Consider the following 21,414-nt stretch of genomic DNA (forward strand, 5'->3'; position numbering starts at 1 on the left):
TCAACTAACAGGTACCCTAATCATTTTCGACAGTCAACATCACAAGTAAACGGCGAATTCACTGGCCCGTACATGTATATATATATATACCGAACAGGCTATGCCTCCAAGGATTAGTTATTCGATGCTTACTTCAGTACAGTATAGTGCGTTACAGTGAATTAATTCAACCATAAATGCTAGTGTATCAGGGTTTACATTTTACTTATATTAACTGGTTCGTTAAGAATCGTATTTCCAAATTAGGCAATTTCCAAAACATTTGGATAAAAGAACTTTCCACTGTTTTTTTCTTTTTTCTTCTTTTTTTTTTGCTTTTGATAACAATAAATACAGCCGTCTAACTAGCTGTAATATTAATAGCTTCAGGACAAGTTTTTATAGTTTTAGTCTGACGTGAGCAGTAAGAGAAAGCGGTGTGAAACTGCGCTCCGCGAATGAGTCGTGGTGGGAGGAGTCTCTTGCATGCAGGGTTAGGTAGGGAGAAGCACCTACACGCATATCTGTTGAGCTCACTGTAAGGCCTCCTAGTCACCAATGAGTCTGATACGAGGATGCCAATGAGAAGAAATCTCGTCCAAGTCGCCTGAAGCTGCAGCCACGGAATCTTGCTTGTAGGCATGGGTATTACCGACCATGCAATCTAGCGCAATATCTGGACTTTCTGAAGAGTAGACCAGACATCTGTTGCTCAGGTAAGCTGGCATTTCTAGGATTACATTCCAGATATATCTAATATGAAGTTGTACTATTGCCACTGCGTTAAAATGGCATACATGCATATATGTGCACTTGCACTTGAGCGCCATGAGAAAATTCTTGTATAGACGAAGCGCAAATCATTGCATGTGAATTCGTGTTCACGAAAATCGTTGGTGCTTTTCGATCGCAAGACTTCTTTAAATGTACTAAGCGTGATATTTAGGAAAAAAACACTGTTTTTATGATTTATGTCACTGTCATCAGTTTAACAATGAAACTAACTTACTGTTTAATCAGAAGAAGTTGTTTGACTAGGGGGATTTGTCACTTTGAACATGAGTGGTGTCTTTAATATTTATTTAGGCTGTTTGTTTGTTTGTTTGTTTGTTTGTTTGTTTGTTTGTTTTCTTTCTCCATGGGACAGCCATTCGGAGCACTATCATCAGCTTACAGGCTCCGGAGGTTCCTCTTCTTGGCTATACATTTCAGGATCCAGCATGCCCATTCTAGAACAAGAGTCACCCAAAGGTCACGGGGACCACCATGTAAATACAGCCTTATATTCTAATCAGATTGATTTCAGACTGTTTTCCTTTTTTAATTATTCACTGAATGTTCTCCATTTAAAAAGGCAGAGTTAATACGTTTAAGATATAGAACAGGTTTAAATGCATGTTTAAAGTTTCACAATACTTTCTTCTTGAAGATGGTTTTCCCATATCAGGTCACTAAAAGGTTTGGTAAACGGCAGGTATTTTTAGATGCGGCTGCTGACACATTCTGCCGGCTAAGTGGTGCCATTTATTAGAAAAATGCCTTTACAACACCAACAGAAATTGGAAATGCTACAGTATAAAGATGCATGAAGAAACACCTTCTGAATTTCAACATGTGACAATTTAATGAGCATGTTCATTAAAAAAGTAGTAAATCATATCAGTAATGTAGTACGGAAACCTACAATTATTATTATTTCCTTTTTTTATTTATTTTTTGGTTCATATTATAGCCTGGTGCTTTACAATGGTAATTGGCTTCATTATTACTTTGAAATGTTTCAAAAGTTGAGTTTAATTTTAAACATTTTGTCCAAATTCTGAAAATATCTATAGTCAAATCCAAAATGGCGTCCAAAACGTGCAGCCAGTCAATAAGGTATATGCAGGCACTTGTTTTGCAGTCATAGAATATCGTCTAATTTTTAAATTAGGTTTAATGAAGATGATAAACTGTGCTTTGTTTACTCAAATGGGGAAAATATTGTGATGCCAAGAGATTTTGTAATATTCAGGAATTTATTTGACCTTAGCTGTTATGTGATGCCATTCATACAGTTTTTGTTATTTTTATATGAAAACTAGTTATTGGACCATTTCATTTTTCATGTCACTATAAACAGAGGTAAGAGAACAACCACATTCATGAAATCTATGCTCTAAGTTAACATGTAGTCTCATTCTATTATCTTTCTCATAATTCTATGCGGGGGAAATGACTACTGAAAGTGCATTGTAGTATAAACTGACAAGCTATTTGTCCAATCATCTTCCAACTGCTATTCTTAGTCAGGGTCACAAGGAGCCTGGAACCTATTCCAGACTATAGGGGTGGGGTATACCCTGGTATACCCTGCTGGTCTCTCACATGGGGCATTATTTCAAATTATAGACACCAATTAGCCAGTTGGAGAAAACCTACCTGAATTGGGGAGAGCGTGCACATCCAGAGTGGGGGCAGGATTTGATCCTCTGGCCCTGGCGTTGTGAGGCTGCAATGCCATCTTCACTCACATACACACAATAACACAAACTGAATCCTAGCCATGCACTTGGTAATGCAATATTACTCAGTTTGCTCCAGTTGCCTTTAATGTGACAGCTAAGAGTCACCCAATACTGCAAATTCAACCCAATTTTTTTCTAATTGATTTAATTGGAAACTCCAAATCTGCTATGGAATTGCAAATCATTGAATTACTTTGAATTGTGGGTGACGTGGTCAATTTACACATTTCTTTGACATTTTAATCCAAGGCAATTTACAGTGGAGGGAAGGATTACAATTTACACATGCAGCCGGGGACTTAAACCAATGACCTTTGTAACATTAGCACAATGCTCTGCGTGTTGAACTACAGGAGCTCATGCACGTACTGAAGCCAAACATGGGCTGTTTGACAGCTGTGTTAATGACATCACATTATTGGTGTCCATCTGATTTCAAAGATTAGAAATGATGTATTGCTGCTATTATGATGAATTCACATTAAATTACTGAAACTATGAAAAAAATCACGATATAAATTATGGTTTTGTATTACAAAGAATGTTCATGGAATATCCGCAAAACAAATGCAAATTGAATATTAGTGTGTATGGTGAGTGAATCCCTTGACTCAATTATAAATTATTTGCATTAATTTGCATTTTTTTCCATGTGCAAGGGAAGTATTTTTTCCTGATTAGCATTGAAATTCATTCTTCATTCGTCTTCAAGCAACTTTTATAAATAATTCACCGCTGCCCCAAAAATTCAGGTATGAAAAAAATCTTTAGCAGTTGAGGCGGGAGAGTGAATTCAGGGATAAATTAATATAGTGCAGCTTTTCCCAATCCAGTCCGCGGGGAACCACAGAGAGTCCATGTTTTTGCTCCCTCCCAGCTGGGCAGGGCGCTCGGAGGAAGCAAAAACACGGACTGACTGTTGGTCCCCGAGGACCGGATTGGAAAACACTGATATATTGGATGGTTCTTATGCACAGGCTTCTGTACAGCACTGAGAATTGCCTAATCTGTATTTCATTGTGACTGCCAAAGTGTTTCAGCGTAATTATCATTTGTTTGGCCAGGTCTTGCCTAAGCTACCCATCCCAACTTTGCACCAGACTCTGGACATGTACCTAAAGTGTGTGGAGCACCTGGTCAAACCAGAGCAATTCAAGAAGACCAAAGCCATTGTGGAGAGGTTTGGAGCAGCAGGAGGGCAAGGAGAGTTCCTTCAGGAAAAGCTAATGGAGAAAAGAGAGAAAACGGACAACTGGGTAAACACTGCATTTCCGGAAGCATAAAAGCAACTAATCTAATTAGGACTGAGACATTTCTGGTCTATGAAATGAAACCAGCTCTTTGAAATCTTTATTTCTACCAGTGCTGGTATGGGCTAATTGACTATTTCTACAAAAGCCCATATCTATTCAGAAATGAGGCTCAACTGGAGACCAGGACGCACATATCCACTCAATCGGTTAATGAACATTAAGTAGCGTGTTTACAATTCGTCGATAAATTATCTTGAGTGTGATTGAGAGTGCAGCTCCCCAGGGATGACACAATGCTTGTAAACCATTACAAAAGAGGGGGCAAGTTAAGTGGAGGGTTAGAGCAAGAACAGAACCATCCCATTTTTTATCATTTCTGGGAGCCAGAATCCATCAGCAGGGTAAGTGTAACCAATCGGCGTAAGATTAATCAGCTGCTGTAAGCTCTATCAAACGCCGTTGTCTCAAAAGCAGTTCTGACTCCCCTTTTCACTCACAAAGACATGTCGATCTCGCAGTGTTGATGGATTTCTGTTATTCAATCGCCCACAAGGCCACATCTCAAATGGGCAGTTTCCACCCATCTTTATTACAAGCATAGTCATAAGCTCAAATCCAATTTGGCTGAGCGCAGCTGAAGGCCTCAGAACAGAGCACAACAGGCAGCAAATGCCCCATGTGGAATATTTAGTGGCGTAAGGGTCAGATATAGAGGAAATGCTTGAACCCTTTTCTATATATGTTTCAGGTGTACAGCTACTGGCTGGATGACATGTATCTGAGCAACCGACTGGCTCTACCTATCAATTCCAGTCCTGCCATGGTTTTCCCAAAACAAGTTTTCAAAGATCGTAGTGACTCACTCAGGTAAAAAAAATAAATAAATGAAAGTGACTAAGTGAATCAGTTATACCTTTAGATATTTCGTGTCTAATATTAAGGTTAACATAAGGGTTAACATATACCGGATGGCATATTTGTTTTCATACACTACTGTTTTGGTTAAAAAACTCTTTTCACTATTTGTGTGGCTGCCTCATCTCAAGTACCTCAGTTGTGCAGTCTTAGTCAATTAATAATTTATTTTTCTCACTAGGTTTCTTACGACTGATTTGTAAGAAATGAAGTCTACATACCCCTTTTAATCTCACTGCTATTAGTATTATAATTGGTTTAAGAAATATGACTTTATTATTTCTTTTTCACTGTCGGGGCACTTGAAAAGCCTCATATTTTTTCTTAGTTTTTTTTGGTAATATGTCAGTATACAGAGGTGGAAAGTTCAGGTTCTGAAATCCAGACCAAGATTTTGTTCAGCTGAGTATAAAGAGTCACAGTCACAGAATACTCAACTGGTTGGTTGAAACAAAATCCTGGTCTGGATTTTTACTTTCCGAACCTGAACTTTCCATCTCTGCCAGTCTGGAATGTGATGATGCCGTGCATGATTTCCAATATGAACATGTCCTCATATCCCTACTCCACACATCTGCCAAAATTACATTCCAATTTATGACATGCTCTGCTCCTAATCGTTATGCCACGATCATTGTTTGCAAGAGCAGAGAGGGTTTACCCCGCCAAAGTCATCTGTGCTGCAAATCATTGTTATTATTCAACATGTCGTGGACTAATACACTGTCACTAGCTAGACCGTAATAAAAAATAATGCTTTACTATCTTTTGTGTTTTTATGGAGTATTAACTGAACACTTCCGGAGCAGAGACAGCAATGCTAAATATAATGACAGACACTGTTATAAGATTAAGAGGCACAGCACTGAGCACCCTTATGAGTCGGGAAACTCGTTTAATGTCCTCTGATTGGTGTGGTCAAGCCTTTATTTATATTGATCTGGCTTTGTGTACTACAACCAGATGAATTAGATAAGACATGAGGTCTGTTTTTTTTCTGTAACTGAACACACTCTGCCTCTGTGTCACACACAGCAAACCCCGCTACGCTCCTGTAATCTAGCCCATCAAATTAAATTACGCAGGCAATTTTGAGAGGCTGAAGGGTGAATGAGAGTGTAGGCTGCAGCTCACTGTGGCAAGTCCAAATAGGCAGGCGCTCACGCGACATCAGGGCTGTTTATTTGACTGCACGGTAAATAACAGTGGCATAAACAGAGTATTTAGGCAGCCCAATTTTCATGTCATGGGCCTTGATACAATGACGTTTATGACTGCAGTCAGGGGTACAGCACCATACGAAAAAAAACATCTATAAAAATAGACCAGATAGCGCCGTTCCTTGCAGGTGATGTCATAGAACTCTGGCAGCTTAAGAATTATCCCTGCACCTCTGTCCATAATGGAAGCTTTATTGATATCTGAACAATGTTTTCCAGGACTGTGGATGGGTATTGGGTGCTTTAAGGTTATTAAGGTTATTGGAGGAAGGGTGGTGGGTTGGTTAATTTGTAATTCTCTGCAATGGACACAATCATAGAACATATAATAGAGTGGTGTGGGGGTAAGTTGTTTAGAATGCAATACCTGTGATCAGATAGTTGTAGGTTCAAATCCTGTGGTTGGTGGAGTGACAGTCCAGGTATGGTGTAACCCTGCTTTCTCAAAAAGAGGTATGTTACCTTGGATCCAAGGCTCTGCTATGTAGATAAAGTAGTCTTTCAGCAGTCTGGACAGGCAGAAGTATTAAGGCAGAAAAGCTTAGTACATTTTCTCTAATCTGCATAAAAATCAGCCATTTTGGTAACACGTATTCAGATCCATTGTGTTTTTATCTGTTTCAGATTTGCTGCTCATCTAATATCGGGGGTTTTAAACTACAAGAGTCTACTTGATGGGTAGGTTCCAACACGTGGTACTGTCTGTGCGCATTTCTATAGTGCTGGTCGGTTTGGAATGCACTTTCGGGCATGTCAGTTGATGTGCTTGTGGCTTTTCAGACGGTCCCTGCCTGTGGACTATGCCCGGGGCCAGCTAGCCGGAACGCCGCTCTGCATGGAGCAATACTATCGACTTTTCACAACCTACCGCCTCCCTGGACTGAAGAAGGACACCCTTGTCACTCAGACGAGCAGCGTCATGCCAGAACCAGAGTACATCATAGTGGCTTGTAAAAATCAGGTGAAAAACATTCCTGAAAAGTGATACAGAATTTGGAACCATTATATATCGATTGATATGGGTGGCTGTTCACTGATGGAAAGAGAAATTCAAATTTGTATGAGTTCAAACCATGGCTAAACATCCCAGTGTATGAAAGTAGACAGCCTTCCCATTATTCCATTGGAAACTTACACCTCAGCCTTCCTAAGACACACAACAATGATTGGGTAAAAGAAGAAGCCTTACCTGAATATCCGTGAGCGGGTGATCAATCCCCGTCCTATGGGTCCATCTCTGATCAGATGCTGGGGTGTAAATAAATTACAATTAATTGAACCTGTCAGCTGGTTCAAGAGTCGCTGTGGGACATGAGAACAATTGATTGGTGCAGCCAGATCTATCTGAGCAGGTCACTGATATTTCTAACTTGAGTTGCTAGTCGCTAGCTTTGTTTTTCTTTCATTATGTAACCACAAGTTCAATGCAAACTTTGGCTTTAACTATCTAAACGTAGTAGATTTACACAAGACTATATCGACAGTAGAACAAAACTCCTCTCTGTGATCAGATGTGAAGTGACAGTTCCCATATATAAACTTCTTAGTGCTAACTGCTTTATATGTCATTGTCAAATCCACAGGGTCAGGATTGCCATTGGGGGTAGAGCTAGGGATTGAGTTGCTATAAGGCTTGGAGCTAGGGGTTGGGTCAGGGTTACGGCTGGAGTTAGGGTTGCCATTTGGGTTAGAGTTAGGTTTAGTTTTAAGGCTGCCATACAAGTAGGAGCTAGGATTAGTGTGAGGGTTGCACAGTGTACACTATGAAGTGTTCACTAAAAAGTCCACACTATTACGAGGTATTACAGTAAGAATCAGATTTAGAGACAGGTTGGCATTATGGTTAGGTTTAGGATTTTGGTTATTGTTATCATTTGGTTTTAGCCGGAGTTTGAATTATGCTTATAGCTATGGCTATGGTCATGGATATTTTTGACATTATAGTTTGGTTTGACATGAAGCTCAGGCCCAAATTTAGAGTTAATTTTAATGAGAGATGTAGAATCTTCAGTGATATTATAACTAACACTTTTTACTATTCTGAGTGCATCTAGTTTTCATATCGATCCTTATTTTTGTTCTTTATTGTCTGCCTGCAACAGTTCTTCGTGCTGGATGTGGTGATTAACTTCCGCCGGCTCAATGAGAGTGACCTCCTGGCACAGCTGGAGAAGATCGTAAAGATGGCAGAAAACACAGAAGAGCCGCTCCCACCGATTGGTCTGCTCACATCAGATGGAAGGACAGAGTGGGCCGAAGCCCGAGCCATGCTAATCAAAGGTTCGAGTGTGGCGTAGCACACAAGTGTAACCATGGTAATCAGTTTTATTGGGCAAAGTGTGATGCCACTCTGCACGTCACTAGTGAAGAAAAGGTTCTAGATTTTGGTCAGATGGCTGTCCCCAGGAGCTCCTTAACAAATTTTTCACTTATTGCATCTTGCCCCATCCTCTAAGATTGTTTCCTTTCATCTTTAATGAGTTTGATGCAGCGTTTCCCAATCCGATCCTCAGAAACCCTCAGTCGGTCCATGTTTTCACTCCATCCGAGCTCCCTGTCAGACTGACCACATTTTTGCTCCCTCCGAGCTCATGGACTTTCATGGCCTGTATATGGCTCTCCGAAGACCACATTGCGAAGCACTGGTTTAATGAGTTGAGAGTTGCCTTTTCTGCAACTTCCTTTCCAGTTCACTGCTACAGCAAACTGGTGAATAATGATCGTTTACTTTTTCATCCTGTTGCACTTATTGTTCTGAACAGCAGTATCAGCAGGAAGACCAAATTAGGAGTATCAGCAACTGGCCAACTCATGTCCAAGAGATGTCCTGCTTGCAACACACATTTTCCCTCACTTTCCAGCTACTAAGCCAAACCTTAAAAATGTTCAGCAATGTCACCTATTTAGCTGAAATAGATAAAGCAACAAAAACCTTAGTAAGAATAATTCTGGCAGTAATATTTTACTCCCAAGATTCACTTGAAGCATGGCTTTACAAATCAGTATTTTTTCCATTCGTGAAGTTATTCCTGAGGTTGAAGCAGACAGCGTGCATCTTTTTACATGTTATTTTCCTCTTCAGATTCCACCAACAGGGACTCACTAGATATGATTGAGAGGTCCCTATGTCTGTTATGTTTGGACGACACCAGTGGAGCTGAGCTCACGGATACCAACAGAGCCCTGCAGATGCTGCACGGTGCAGGCCACCAGAAGAATGGGGGCAATCGCTGGTATGACAAGCCAATGCAGGTAGGGGAACTAAAAGCCACCAGTCACTTGTCAGGTGAATGGAAACCAGTCGCATGAAAATTAAGGTGGAATCTGTGCTTCAGTTTGTTGTAGGGGCAGATGGAGCTTGTGGCGTGATCTGTGAACACTCCCCCTTTGAAGGAATCGTCCTCGTGCAATGCACGGAATACCTGCTGAAATACATGTAAGCAGGAAGGAAAGAGCCATTTGCTCTTTTTATTTTTTATTTTTTTTTGGAATTAAAGATTTTCAGTGATTGGTAATAGGATTTGTACCTTAGAAAGACATTAGACAATAGAAAGAATTAGACAATATTTGGAACGACAGCTCAGAGTTGAAGGTGTGGGGGTTCGTCTCCGGCCTCCACTGGGGGGGGCAGCATGTATATATGACCTCATGGAGACCAAGTGTCCCCACAATGTGATAAAAACTCGCTATTTTGATCTTGTGGGGACATTTTTTTTTAAATCTGTGACTGCAATCAAAAACTAAAAATGTCGTATTTTTTTTGGTTAAGGTTACTTATGGTAAGTAACCTTAACCAGGGCTGGGTAGGAGTTAAGGTCGTCATGTTGGGATTAGAGTTTTCCCCATGCAAATGAATGGTTAGTCCCCACAAAGATATAATTACAAACCTGTATGCATGTGTGTGTATGTGTGTGTTTGTGTCTGAGTGTGTTTGTGTATGGAGTTTACATGTTATCCCTGTTATGTGGTTTTCCTTCTGCGGCATAATGATTATGTAGTGTGGTTAAATTGATCAAATAGGTTAAATTTCCAAAACGTATTCAGTTCACAACATACATGGCAGGGTCAGTTTGTAAGTAAGTACCATTCCGATGGACTTTGAAATTCAGTGAAGGTTCTTCATTGGATTACATGAGGACTGACTGAGTTTTGGTTCCCAGTGCTGTAACATATTATAAGGAAGCCTGACATTGGTCATCTCATCTCAACATGAAAATGGATTTTTGGAAATTTGCCCTTCAGTTAGCTGGCGTTCTCTCCATTGTACCCCCCCACTAGTGCCCAGGACCCTCCTTGACCCTGTACAGCACAGCTCCTAGAATAGAAAATTTGAACAGAAAAACAATGCTGAACCTTGAACCCCCTCCCCACAGGAAAGGAAGCCCCTCAAAGCTGGTGAGGGCATCCAGCATCACGAATCTGCACACCCCCCGTAGGCTGCACTGGAAATGCTCCCCGGAGATCCAGGAGCGCCTGGCATCCTCAGCTCACAAGCTCCAAAGGTAAGTGCCCCCCCCCCCGCCGACACTGATTGCAGTTGCACTCTTTGTCCTCACAGCAAGCCCCTTTTCATTTATAACATCTGTCCCCTACTGACATTGCTCCCACCACCTACAAGTGAAAAAAATTGCTTTGCAAATTTTGAACGGACGGAGTCTGACTGAAAATGCACTTGAAGTGCATTCGTAGCACCACCACCATTTCATAGACAGCCCACTGGCTCAATCCCAGTATCTATCACTGTGAGATCCCTAACTGAAACAGTAACAGAATTACACAGTGGCTACCCTTCCGATAAAATCAATTTTGATTTCTTATATAAATCCTCAAACACTTTTCACATTTTCCTTAGACTGGTGAGAAGCCTTGACATGGACGTTTTCAAGTTTAAAGCTTACGGAAAGGAATTCATCAAGAAGCAGAAAATGAGCCCAGATGCATACATACAGGTGGCACTGCAACTGGCATTTTACAGGTAATGCCCACTGCATTTGCATATTTATACATACAGGTGGCACTGCAACTGGCATTTTACAGGTAATGCCCACTGCATTTACATATTTTTACATACAGGTGGCACTGCAACTGGCATTTTACAGGTAATGCCCACTGCATTTGCGTATTTTTACATACAGGTGGCACTGCAACTGGCATTTTACAGGTAATGCCCACTGCATTTGCTTATTTATACATACAGATGGCACTGCAACTGGCATTTTACAGGTAATGCCCACTGCATTTGCTTATTTATACACACAGGGGAACTACACTGACAGCAGTTACTCAGTATTAATATCCAGTCTTGTCATTCGTAATTATGCTTGACAGATAGTCCATATTTTTGATCCATCACAACTCACTGCCGGGCACCCCCTGTTTTTGCTCCATCCCAGGTCCCGGTAGGAGCAAAAACGTGGACTGTCTGTGGGTCCCCAAGGACCGTATTGGCAAACACTGAATTAAGCGATTAATAGCTAGTAATTTGAGATGTGCTTCATATTAAAAAATGAACATGTAAGACAACACAAGGTTTATATTCTATGAATTGTGCTACATTATTTTTCAGATGATAGGAATGCATGTCTTTGACAAAGTACATGTTAATGTGTGCCTCTTTAATTTTAAATGTTGTGTCCGTGTGCCTTCAGATGTGAAGGAAGGACTGTGCCTACTTACGAGAGCGCGTCCATCCGCCGCTTCCGAGAAGGCAGGGTGGACAACATCCGCTCGGCCACAGTGGAGGTCCTGGCCTTTGTGAAATCCATGACGGATGGGAAGGCGGCGGTACCCGTATGCCATTTTTCTTACTTACTCCCAATTACTGTGTATCTCCCCTGATCTCATTCACCATGGTGCTCCAAATCTGGGAAATGAGGAGCAGTGATGTAAGCCCCTCCTCCTGCAGCCCACCCCACCCCCGACACATTGGTATACATATTACCTCCCATTTGTCACATGTGTTTTACTGTTATGGGAGACAGTCCACCTGTGGTGCTTTCATATATTCTCTGTGCCACCTTCATGACAATGTTTTTATGAAAATACTGAGTTGGTCTCCTCTTTCCAGGATGCTGAAAAGATGAAAAAACTCTGGGATGCAATTTCTGCTCAGACTAATTATACCATCTTAGTAAGTATGAGCATTTGCACTGACTGTTGTTTGCATTCTGCATTAGGTAATTAAACTTCATGGTCCTGGTCTTTGCCAGTCGTCAGCTTTACTCTGTCCTCTTAAAGGCAATTACTGGAAAAGCTATAGACAATCACTTGCTCGGCCTGCGGGAGATTGCGGAGGAGTTAAACGTGGAAAAGCCTGAGATTTTCTCAGACGAGACATACGTGTCCAGCAATAAGTTCATTCTTTCCACAAGCCAGGTGAGATTATCTCTCACAGTTTTTGGTCTGACTCTGTTTGATGTTTGGAAGAGGAACCTGCAGGTCTTACTTAATGATTTCCATGATCTAGCCAACTCAACGGAGCATCCCCTTCTCCACAGGTCCCCACCACAGTGGAGATGTTTTGCTGCTACGGCCCAGTGGTGCCCAACGGCTATGGCACCTGCTACAACCCTCAGTCAGATCACATCATCTTCTGCGTGTCCAGCTTTCGGGAGAGCGTGGAGACGTCCTCGGCCGTGTTCATCAAGGCGCTGGAGGAAGGCTTGCTGGACATGAGGGACCTGTGCTGCAAACAGAACACAGCAGCAAAGCCCGTCGCCCCGAAAGATGGCGCCACTGCGAGAAATGGAAGTAAGCCATAGTGGGGGGGTAGACACACCCCCCTCACCACAACCAATCACATGAACACTACGCTGTAGCTGCCCATGTTGTGTAGTTGTTCTGGTTTAGACACAATTAATCCAGTATCTACATAAATATGGACCAACCACTAAAAGATATAAGGACCATATCAAATCATTCCTAATAAATCAATATCTGTTTCATACCAAATATGTCTATATATGGGATTCATAATGGCTCAGTAAGCAGGACTGTTGCTTCATACCTCTGGAGTTGAGGGTTTGAACCCATGGTGTCCTCCAGGTTTTCAAGTTTCCTTCAACATTCCAAAGATATGCAATTTGGTTAACTGACATCTTATAATTGTCTATAATATCCCATCCAGGGTATACCATTGCTTTGGGTAGACTCCTTGGGTCCCGTGACCCTGAAAAATTGAAAGTTCTAAATCATAATCAGGCGACTTTGACATGGTACTTCAAATGACAAGAAAAACTGCTAAGGTTAGACCAGTAAAGTCTAACAAAAACTTGCACTTTCATGTTGCACCTTGACGAGAAACTTACCTTTAATGTAAAGAATTTGAAATTTATTGTCAGTAAGTTGTTTTTTTTTAATATTGTGCTGTTTATTACACTTCAGCAAACGCTGAAGTAATGTCTCATCAAATAGTATTTTATCATAATCAGATTCTGTCATTTTAATAGCTGTTCTGTTACGATGTGTGTTAAATGTGTGTTAAACGTGCTAAAATGTTAAATGTTACTGTTAATGTTTACCTGTGATACTTGTGGCAATAGCGTAATAAAGAAAAGATCACAAAATAAATTACTATAAATATATATTAATACTATATTATATTAATATTACAACATATAACTTAATCATTAACTTACTACTATTTACTGAAGTACAGGAACTGCTTTGTAACAAAATACATATAATTATTAAATGAAATCTATGCAATAAGAGAAAAAATAAAAAGTAGACAGATATTACCTGCTGATATATTAGCTGATATATTTTAGAAGTTTTAGTATTTTGTGAGTCAGTAAACAGAAGTTTATGCCAAAGTACATATATTGTTGCAGTAAAAAGTGGTATTACAATTTGTGTTGAATATCGCAAGTAAAACAAAGTAGAGAAATGTCTGTTTCCATAACACTTCAAGATTAATCAAAGTGAAACGTGTGAACATTCAATATAAGTTACACATGCTCAACATATACGTACACAAATATGCTCATCAAACGTCAAATATTTCAGTATATGCAGATGTTCATTTAAAATAGTGATGGTTTCTGTGGAAATGAACACCACATATGTATGTCATATTTAGTACATTTTATGTATATAAATACATAAAATGCACTTTATGTATATTATATATACCCACATGATTTTTCTCCCATAGTGCCAAATACTTTTTAATAGTATCCTTTTCACGATTTCAATTAACTTGTGAAAAATGACTGCCTGTTAGTCAGGTTTGGACATACAGATGTTTCAGATTCATCATCTATATTGTAGACCATAAACTGTTCCACTCCAGCAAGGGATACAGTATTACTATTCTGAATGATGCAGTCTATTTCTGGATAGATCCAGTCTCCAGCAAGATATTATCCAAATCTGTAATAACAAAAAATAAGTCTTTCTGAATGTTGCAGATAAAAACCTTAAAACTGTGATCTTTAGAGAAAACATAGTATTTTTATTCTTTATTTTTGTACATTACATGTCATATTAAGTTATTAGATGTATTTTAATTGAAATATATGTAATAATACTACATTAGAGTATAATGTGTATAGAGATATAGTATTGTATGAAATGTGAAAATGTATATTGTCATACTGTGCAACATTGAAAACATTGAAAATAAAGATGAAATTTATTGTGATTTATGAAAACTGTATTTACTTTGACAAAGGGTGCTTTCCCTACTTTGTCATGTATGACACCAGAATATCCCATGATGAACCACTGTATGTGGTTTGAACGAAAATCCTGATGTGAATTTGTCAATAGAGCACGATGGCCGGTCCATATAGTGTCAGAGTCATGTATCACTCCAAGTCTCGCACACTTAATCAATAGAGGAGAGTAACGTTATTGATGTAGCAGAGCATGCAAGGTCGCAGCCCTATTTCCTCTGCAACTCCGTCTGCTTCCTTTCCGATCCAGACCATAAAATGGTTGTCAACAATTTGTCGCAAGATGCATTAAATTGTCCAGCATATTTTATCGAGCACAGAAGACAGTAAGGGGGGGGGGGGGGGGGGGGGGATTCAATCTACTGTACGACAGCAATTTCAGGAGTAATTTAGAAAGAAAAATTTACAGGGCACCAGTTTTGTTTCTATCGTTAGAATTGGGGAGGGGGGGGGGGGGTTTCCAATGTTGCAAATCATAAACAATAAAAATAAAAAATTGCTTTTGTAGCCTCATGCAAGAGTAAATAGAAGGTTCTGGGTGACAGGGGGTTATTACACCTTATAAGTAAAGTCAAGCTGTGTCCAGGAAAACAGAAATAAGTGCATAAGGCAAAGCTAATGAGACGACTTTAAGGTTTAAAAGGCATTGTTTGTGTGACACTATTCATGGGTGTGAAGCTGCACACCTTGGTCGAGGTCAGCCACCTTAGTACTGTGCCAAGTATTGTGGCTTGTACAATATTTATATCTGTACAATATCTATACGAATATTTATCGCTAGTGTCCTAAAAATGACTGGCATCCATTCTTGGAATAAGCTTCATTCTCACTTGCAAAGTGGTGAGGAAATTGAATGGACGGATGGATCCTGAATGCAATGACACATTGCCTTCAGCCTGTCCTATTCACACCGTTGTTTATAATGCCATGAAACCACATCTTCAGCACAAGGAGTCATATTACCTTTCATTTGCTACTACATAATGTGGTTCATTTTAAATAACTTAATCTACCTTTGCCAGGAAAACAAATGTTACACTGCTGTTTAAATGCAGCATCTGTGCTTCATGTGGCTATATCATGTTACAAATTCTCCTCAATAGTACCCACACGTTATGAACCAGCTTCAGAGAAGCATTTAATAAAACTGCGGACACAATTAATTAATAAAGACAGGGGCATCACATCTTCTACTTTTTTTTTGTTTAATGATTGGAATAAAAGCTCCCGATTCACATCCAGTTACCATTCAGTGCTCTGCAACAGACCAAACCCATGGGAGTTCTGGCCTAATTAGATAACAGGATCAGCTACCGTGACACAGAGAGACGCCAATAGACTCAAAGTGTTTGTTTCATTCTGCCTTCCCCGTCAAATCAGCTGAGTGAATCCGAATATGATTTCGCTGACGTCTCTGAATTTTACATCAATACTGCGCTTCTAGAGTGATCTCACAAAAAAGTCCACATGACACCTTGATTTTCAGTAATGACCAATCAGCATTACAGCTGTCAGCTCATTCCAGGCTCGCCAACAGAATTTGTGAGAATTTGTAACATGATATAGCCACATGAAGCACAGATGCTGCATTTAACACTTAAAGAATTCTCAAATGTATTAGCATTTCGGTGTTAATTATGTCTACTTAAAGGTCCCCCATCTGACTGTAAAACTGTATATATGTTGTGTTACGTGTTTTCTTGGCTAATCCTTTGAGAGTTAGCATACTTCGCTATCCACTCTCTCAGTAAATACATGGATGGACACTGGTAGACATATCCTTTGTCATGTCCCTGCAACAAAAAATGATAAAACAATTTCATCACAGGGTGTATAAATCCAGCCAATGAAATCGCTGTGTACTGTTGAGCCCTCATACAGGCCACGCCCTTATTGTAGGTGATTGGTGTCTGCATCCTTACTATGCACAGAGCTAATTCAGAAGAATTACTTTACACTGTAGCAACTGTTGTTCAGTGGAAGATTAATAATTCTGAGACAGCTAATTGATAAATTTGATTATCAATGATTCATTGCTTGTTACATCTGATTGCACATTAAATTGAAATGCAATTAGCTGGTTTTATTGATAATTAGTGCTAACGATGCCAAGCTAGCTTTGTAATTTAACATATAAGCCTTTATTATAATAAATGAAAACTATTGTGTAAGAATCAGCAGATTCATACATCAATGCTTTATTTTATAAACTACATAAAGTTAAAAAAAAAGAAGAAGAAAGAAATATAAGCAAATGATTTGCATTTTTATACCTATTTTTATAGAAAAACTTTGAAGCTCTCCAGTCATGGGGTGAAGAAAACATTACGCTCCACCTCCAGGCCAAAAGTCATGGTTACAGTCAGTACTACAGTCTGACTCAGCTTTGGGCTACAAGACTGTATTATCCATCCCTTCATCCACCCATCATCCAACTGGCTATCCTGATCAGGGTCACATGGACGCCTGGAGCCTATCCAGACAGCACAGGACACAATGCCGGAGTATAGCTTGGATGGGATACCAGGCCATCAAATACAAGACTGAATCATTTTGTTGGCCTATATTCAAGGTAAGTATCATAGACAGATGGGTAATTCAGGTCCAGAGAGTAAAAGTCCAGACCGGGATTTTGTTTCAACCAACCACTCAACTGTTTGGTTGAAATAAAATCCCGGTCGGGACTTTTACTCTCTGGACCTGAATTACCCAACTCTGGCATCATACAGGTATTAATGTTTTATACATTTAATGAAAATGTAAGGTTCTTAGAAAGAAATACCTTGCTATGATTAGATGTGTTTTTATTATTTAATGCATACTACTCAATAGTAAAAACGTGATATATCACAAAAAAATGTGATTGATTGACCTGGTGCAGTCAAACACATTTAATATGACGCTTGCTTAGATTGCAACATGATTTTAAGATACTTTTGATTTAGCTCATCTTGACATTTACTTTAACAATAAATTATTGAAAACAGTTTCACAGCCAGGCAACTCTGCTATTTAGACCATGACATTTTAAGAAATTCATAGAAAATACCACTGTCTGTTATAAACTGCCAGTCTTCAAATCCTTCAATTAAAGTAGACTAAGGGCGTCTGTTTCCTTCACAAAAAAGCCCTGATAATAACCTTTTTTGGCATTTACATAGTAGGTATTCCACAGAGACAGTTACCAGGGTGCATGTTATACAAAGTCTTGGTTCCTAATTGGGACGGATTTTAACTGCCATGCTTTTATGCATGAGAGAACTTTTTGGACTCTTTGTCAGGTCAATGACAACATCTAAGAATACTTGCAAATATGTTTTTAAAATCAAACTACACTGTGGTTTCCCTTTATACGGGGGCCCTGAACAATCATAAAAACTGTTTCTGATGTCTGCAAAAGTCATAACCTTTCTAAACCTATCCCTAGCTTCAGTTGGCTAAAGCTAAATTTGGCACTTAGGGTGACACGACAGGTTGTTATAAAGTATGAAATGTACGGTAACGCTTTACATTAAGTGCACCTTCATAATGCATTCATTATGTATTCATAGAACATTCAGTGCACCTTCATAATGCATTCATAATGCATTCATAGAACATTCATAAGCAGCATGCAAGTACACCTTAACATCCTAACATCCCTTAACAGCTTTAATATACATTATAAACAAACATTACATGATTATACAATTATAATGTTTATTATTATATAATGTTTGTTATTAATGTATATTACAGCTGTTAAGAGATGCTAGGATGTTGAGGTATACATACATGATGTTTATGAATGTTCTATGAATACTTAATGAATAAATTATAAAGGTGCACTGAACGTTATATGAATGCAATATAAAAACATTATGAAGGTGCAGTTAATGTAAAGAGTTACCAAATATACTATTAAACTGAACTAGACAGTAGATTCCCGTGATAAGGACGGGCTGAACTAAGTTAAGGTGACAGAACACCCATGTTGCAATATATGAAATATGCTATTAAAATGAGCTAAACTTCCCATTATACAGTCGTCCTGAACTCATAGAAACAGGTCTTGATGTTTGAAAAAGCCTTAATCTTCGTAACTGTAATCCCAGCTTCAGCTGGCTAAACCTAAATTTGTGAGGTAGGGTGACACAACAGATTAGGTTGAGCTAAAGTGTGGTTTCCCCTTATGAGGCCCTAAGCAATCATAAAAACGGAAAACCACAGGTTAACTCGATTTAATGGCATATTTCATACTTTCCAACATCCAGTAGTGTCACCCTAACTCTCCAAATTTGGGTTAGCCAACTAACCCTAGGGACAGGCATAGAAAGGTTGTTTTTTTCTGACCTCAAGAGATGAATGAGACTCCGCAGTCTCCTAGCTTCAGTTGGGTTACCCTAATTCGGGGACTCAGGGTGACAGAACAGGCCCTTGGAAAGTATGAAATATGCTATTAATTAGATATGGCATTATATAATATGGTATAACATAATGTCAATGCAGCCCAGCATTGGAGAAGCATATTTAGGTAATTATTAGAATTACTGCAGTGTCATGAAAATGAAAATAGAAAATACTGCTGAAGGAAATGTAAGTATTTCTATACATATAACTGAGTTTTTAAGATCACCATAAAGTAAAAACATACTTACAAAACTTTAACACTGTTACAATGCACCCATCATGACCAATTCAGTTCTGTGTTTTACACCATTCCCAATATTCAAAGCTCTGTTTCATTTTAACTGGAAAATGAACTGCACAACGATTAGCTTAATATGTCCTGGCAATACAGTCATATTCGATAAAGCGATTTTGCGGAAGCTATTTCAGCTAGCGTCACTTGTGATAAATGTCACTTAATTTGCTGCCGTCCATGAAATTACACACCTGACCTCATCTCTTACCACTTGAGAGAGATACTTTCTGAGGGAAAAGTGAAATGAAATGAAAGACTTTTGACGCATCACTTTTAGCTTGATAATTAAGTAACTGGATTTTTTTTAAATTGACCACGTGACCTGTTTCACCTTAAACAGGAAATTTCCCGTTTAAGGTGAAATTGCTACTCACTGTGTATGTATGCATATATTAAAAGGACACTATGCAAATATAGTAAAACTAAATTGGTTATTGGACCCATTATTGTTTCTTTTCCTCATGGATACTTGACTGGTAAGTTTTAACACAGAAATGCAGGCTTTCATTGCTGAAGATCCATTTTTAGTTTCTCTCAGGCTCTCTGGATCATAACACAATCTGTCCCCATAATACCTGAATCTACCTGGCAGGTGTTACACATCTGGCCGCAATCCAACTCCGCACCCCGTCTGCTGTGCTCCCAGTGGAGAAGTAAATGAAAATACCCATAATGATGCTTTTAAATGAGCGGAGCAGTAATAGCATTTCGAAATAATAGCCAAGTGGCGTGTTGTGTATGAAGTGGGAGAGAGAGAGACACGTGGCATCCCGCACTGACGTCACACGTCCCAGGGCCAGTAAATGGTTCTTTTGTGGACCAGGCGGCTAATATGATGACGCTGCTCTTACTGTTAGTCCTATGGCGGTGCCAAGGAAAGCACACATTAAACACAGGCTTCAAGGAAAAGCAAAATTGTCCATATGTTTTCACTACAGCAAAGGTCAGCCATGTTCTTGGTTTTGGCGTCGCGGACTTTGTTCCAGAGTCTTCCAAACGTTCCCTGAGATAAACGGCTTTTTCTATCAACATATAAAATACTGTGTGAGCTATTTCAAATAAAAAAATATAAATAAAATCTGACTCCAGTGATGTCAGCCAAGCAGTCGGTGTTGACCTGCTGTTTCAGAGGTGAAGAAGTTTGTTTTCATGTTGTAAGCTGACGATGTCTCACTTGATAAAAAAAAAAAACCTTAAAACCCTTGCGCAGTGGAAAAATGTACTGTATGTCTGAAAAGTAAATTCCATAAAAAATCATGAATAAGAAAACTTACGGTAGTACCCATTCCACTTCATCTAGGTAGAGAGGAACAAAAAAAAAACTGTGTGTATAGTTTCCGGAATACAGACGGCCCTCGGGTTAAGAACACTTGACTTACAGACAATTTGTACAAACAAATGGACAGCCGTAAAGCCTATTTTTTTCAAATTTGGGTTAAGTTCAATGCTTCGTAATAACGAAAGTGCGCTCTACTTTGTGACGCTCGTGAAAACATTGTGCTGCTACAGCACTTCGTGGAGGTACAGTTCAGTACCATATGCAGTTCCTTTTTTATCACTGCATAATAATAATTATTATTGTTATTATAATATATATTTTTCTGACTTCCCTACAAATTTGACTTAAAGACAGACTTAAGGAGCAGACCTCGTTCGTTACCTGGGAGCTGCCTTGTAAAATAGTAATTATCTTGCAATTAGCTCAAATAACTAATTTGGCAATTGATCTCAACAAGAAAGTACTAATAGAAGCAATAATTACCTGAGAAGGGAAATACCCTCAAGACCATTTGTAATTGTGTACAAAAAGCTCTGATTAATAATGAACCAGTCAAGTGCTATTTAAATAGCAGGCTTGCATGAGTGTAAACTAATGGGTGGAAATATGCAGATATTGGAGAGCTGCACCCCCTGCCGGGCTGACACAGGTCATTCTGGGACAGCTGTGAGATGTGTCTCGGCCAAGCATGGGATGGGGGGGGGCTGGTGCTGATTAGTGTGCAAACAGACAAAAGGAGACCATTCACTGAGCAATGAAAATAAAGCATTTCAGAAATCACTTTTTGTTTTTCTTGATTTATTTTTTTTATTGTACCTGTCAACACAAAGGCAGAATCCTAAGGGGGCCGGTCTTTCACGCTACACCAAGCATCTCTCTTTTGTTGCTAATTTTCTGTA

General features: G+C 39.3%; 1 protein-coding gene across 2 annotated transcripts; it reads left to right on the plus strand.

The window, feature by feature from the left end:
* Positions 1-448: 448 nt before the first annotated feature.
* On the plus strand, positions 449-14,518 carry chata (choline O-acetyltransferase a). 2 transcript variants are annotated; one of them, XM_023842350.2, is made up of 15 exons: positions 449-695; positions 1,127-1,247; positions 3,551-3,742; positions 4,488-4,606; positions 6,499-6,552; positions 6,655-6,835; positions 7,977-8,154; positions 8,957-9,126; positions 9,210-9,310; positions 10,248-10,376; positions 10,727-10,849; positions 11,523-11,658; positions 11,942-12,004; positions 12,112-12,249; positions 12,372-14,518. In XM_023842350.2, the coding sequence occupies exons 2-15, from the start codon at positions 1,200-1,202 to the stop codon at positions 12,633-12,635; spliced, it is 1,896 nt and encodes a 631-aa protein (XP_023698118.2). In that variant the 5' UTR covers positions 449-695; positions 1,127-1,199; the 3' UTR covers positions 12,636-14,518. The 2 variants fall into 2 exon arrangements, with proteins under 2 accessions (XP_023698118.2, XP_023698117.2); XM_023842349.2 differs by having other exon boundaries at positions 451-695; positions 11,523-11,664.
* Positions 14,519-21,414: the final 6,896 nt, after the last annotated feature.

The sequence above is a fragment of the Paramormyrops kingsleyae genome, chromosome 20 (genome assembly GCF_048594095.1).
Source record: "Paramormyrops kingsleyae isolate MSU_618 chromosome 20, PKINGS_0.4, whole genome shotgun sequence".
Classification (NCBI taxonomy): Eukaryota; Metazoa; Chordata; class Actinopteri; order Osteoglossiformes; family Mormyridae; genus Paramormyrops; species Paramormyrops kingsleyae.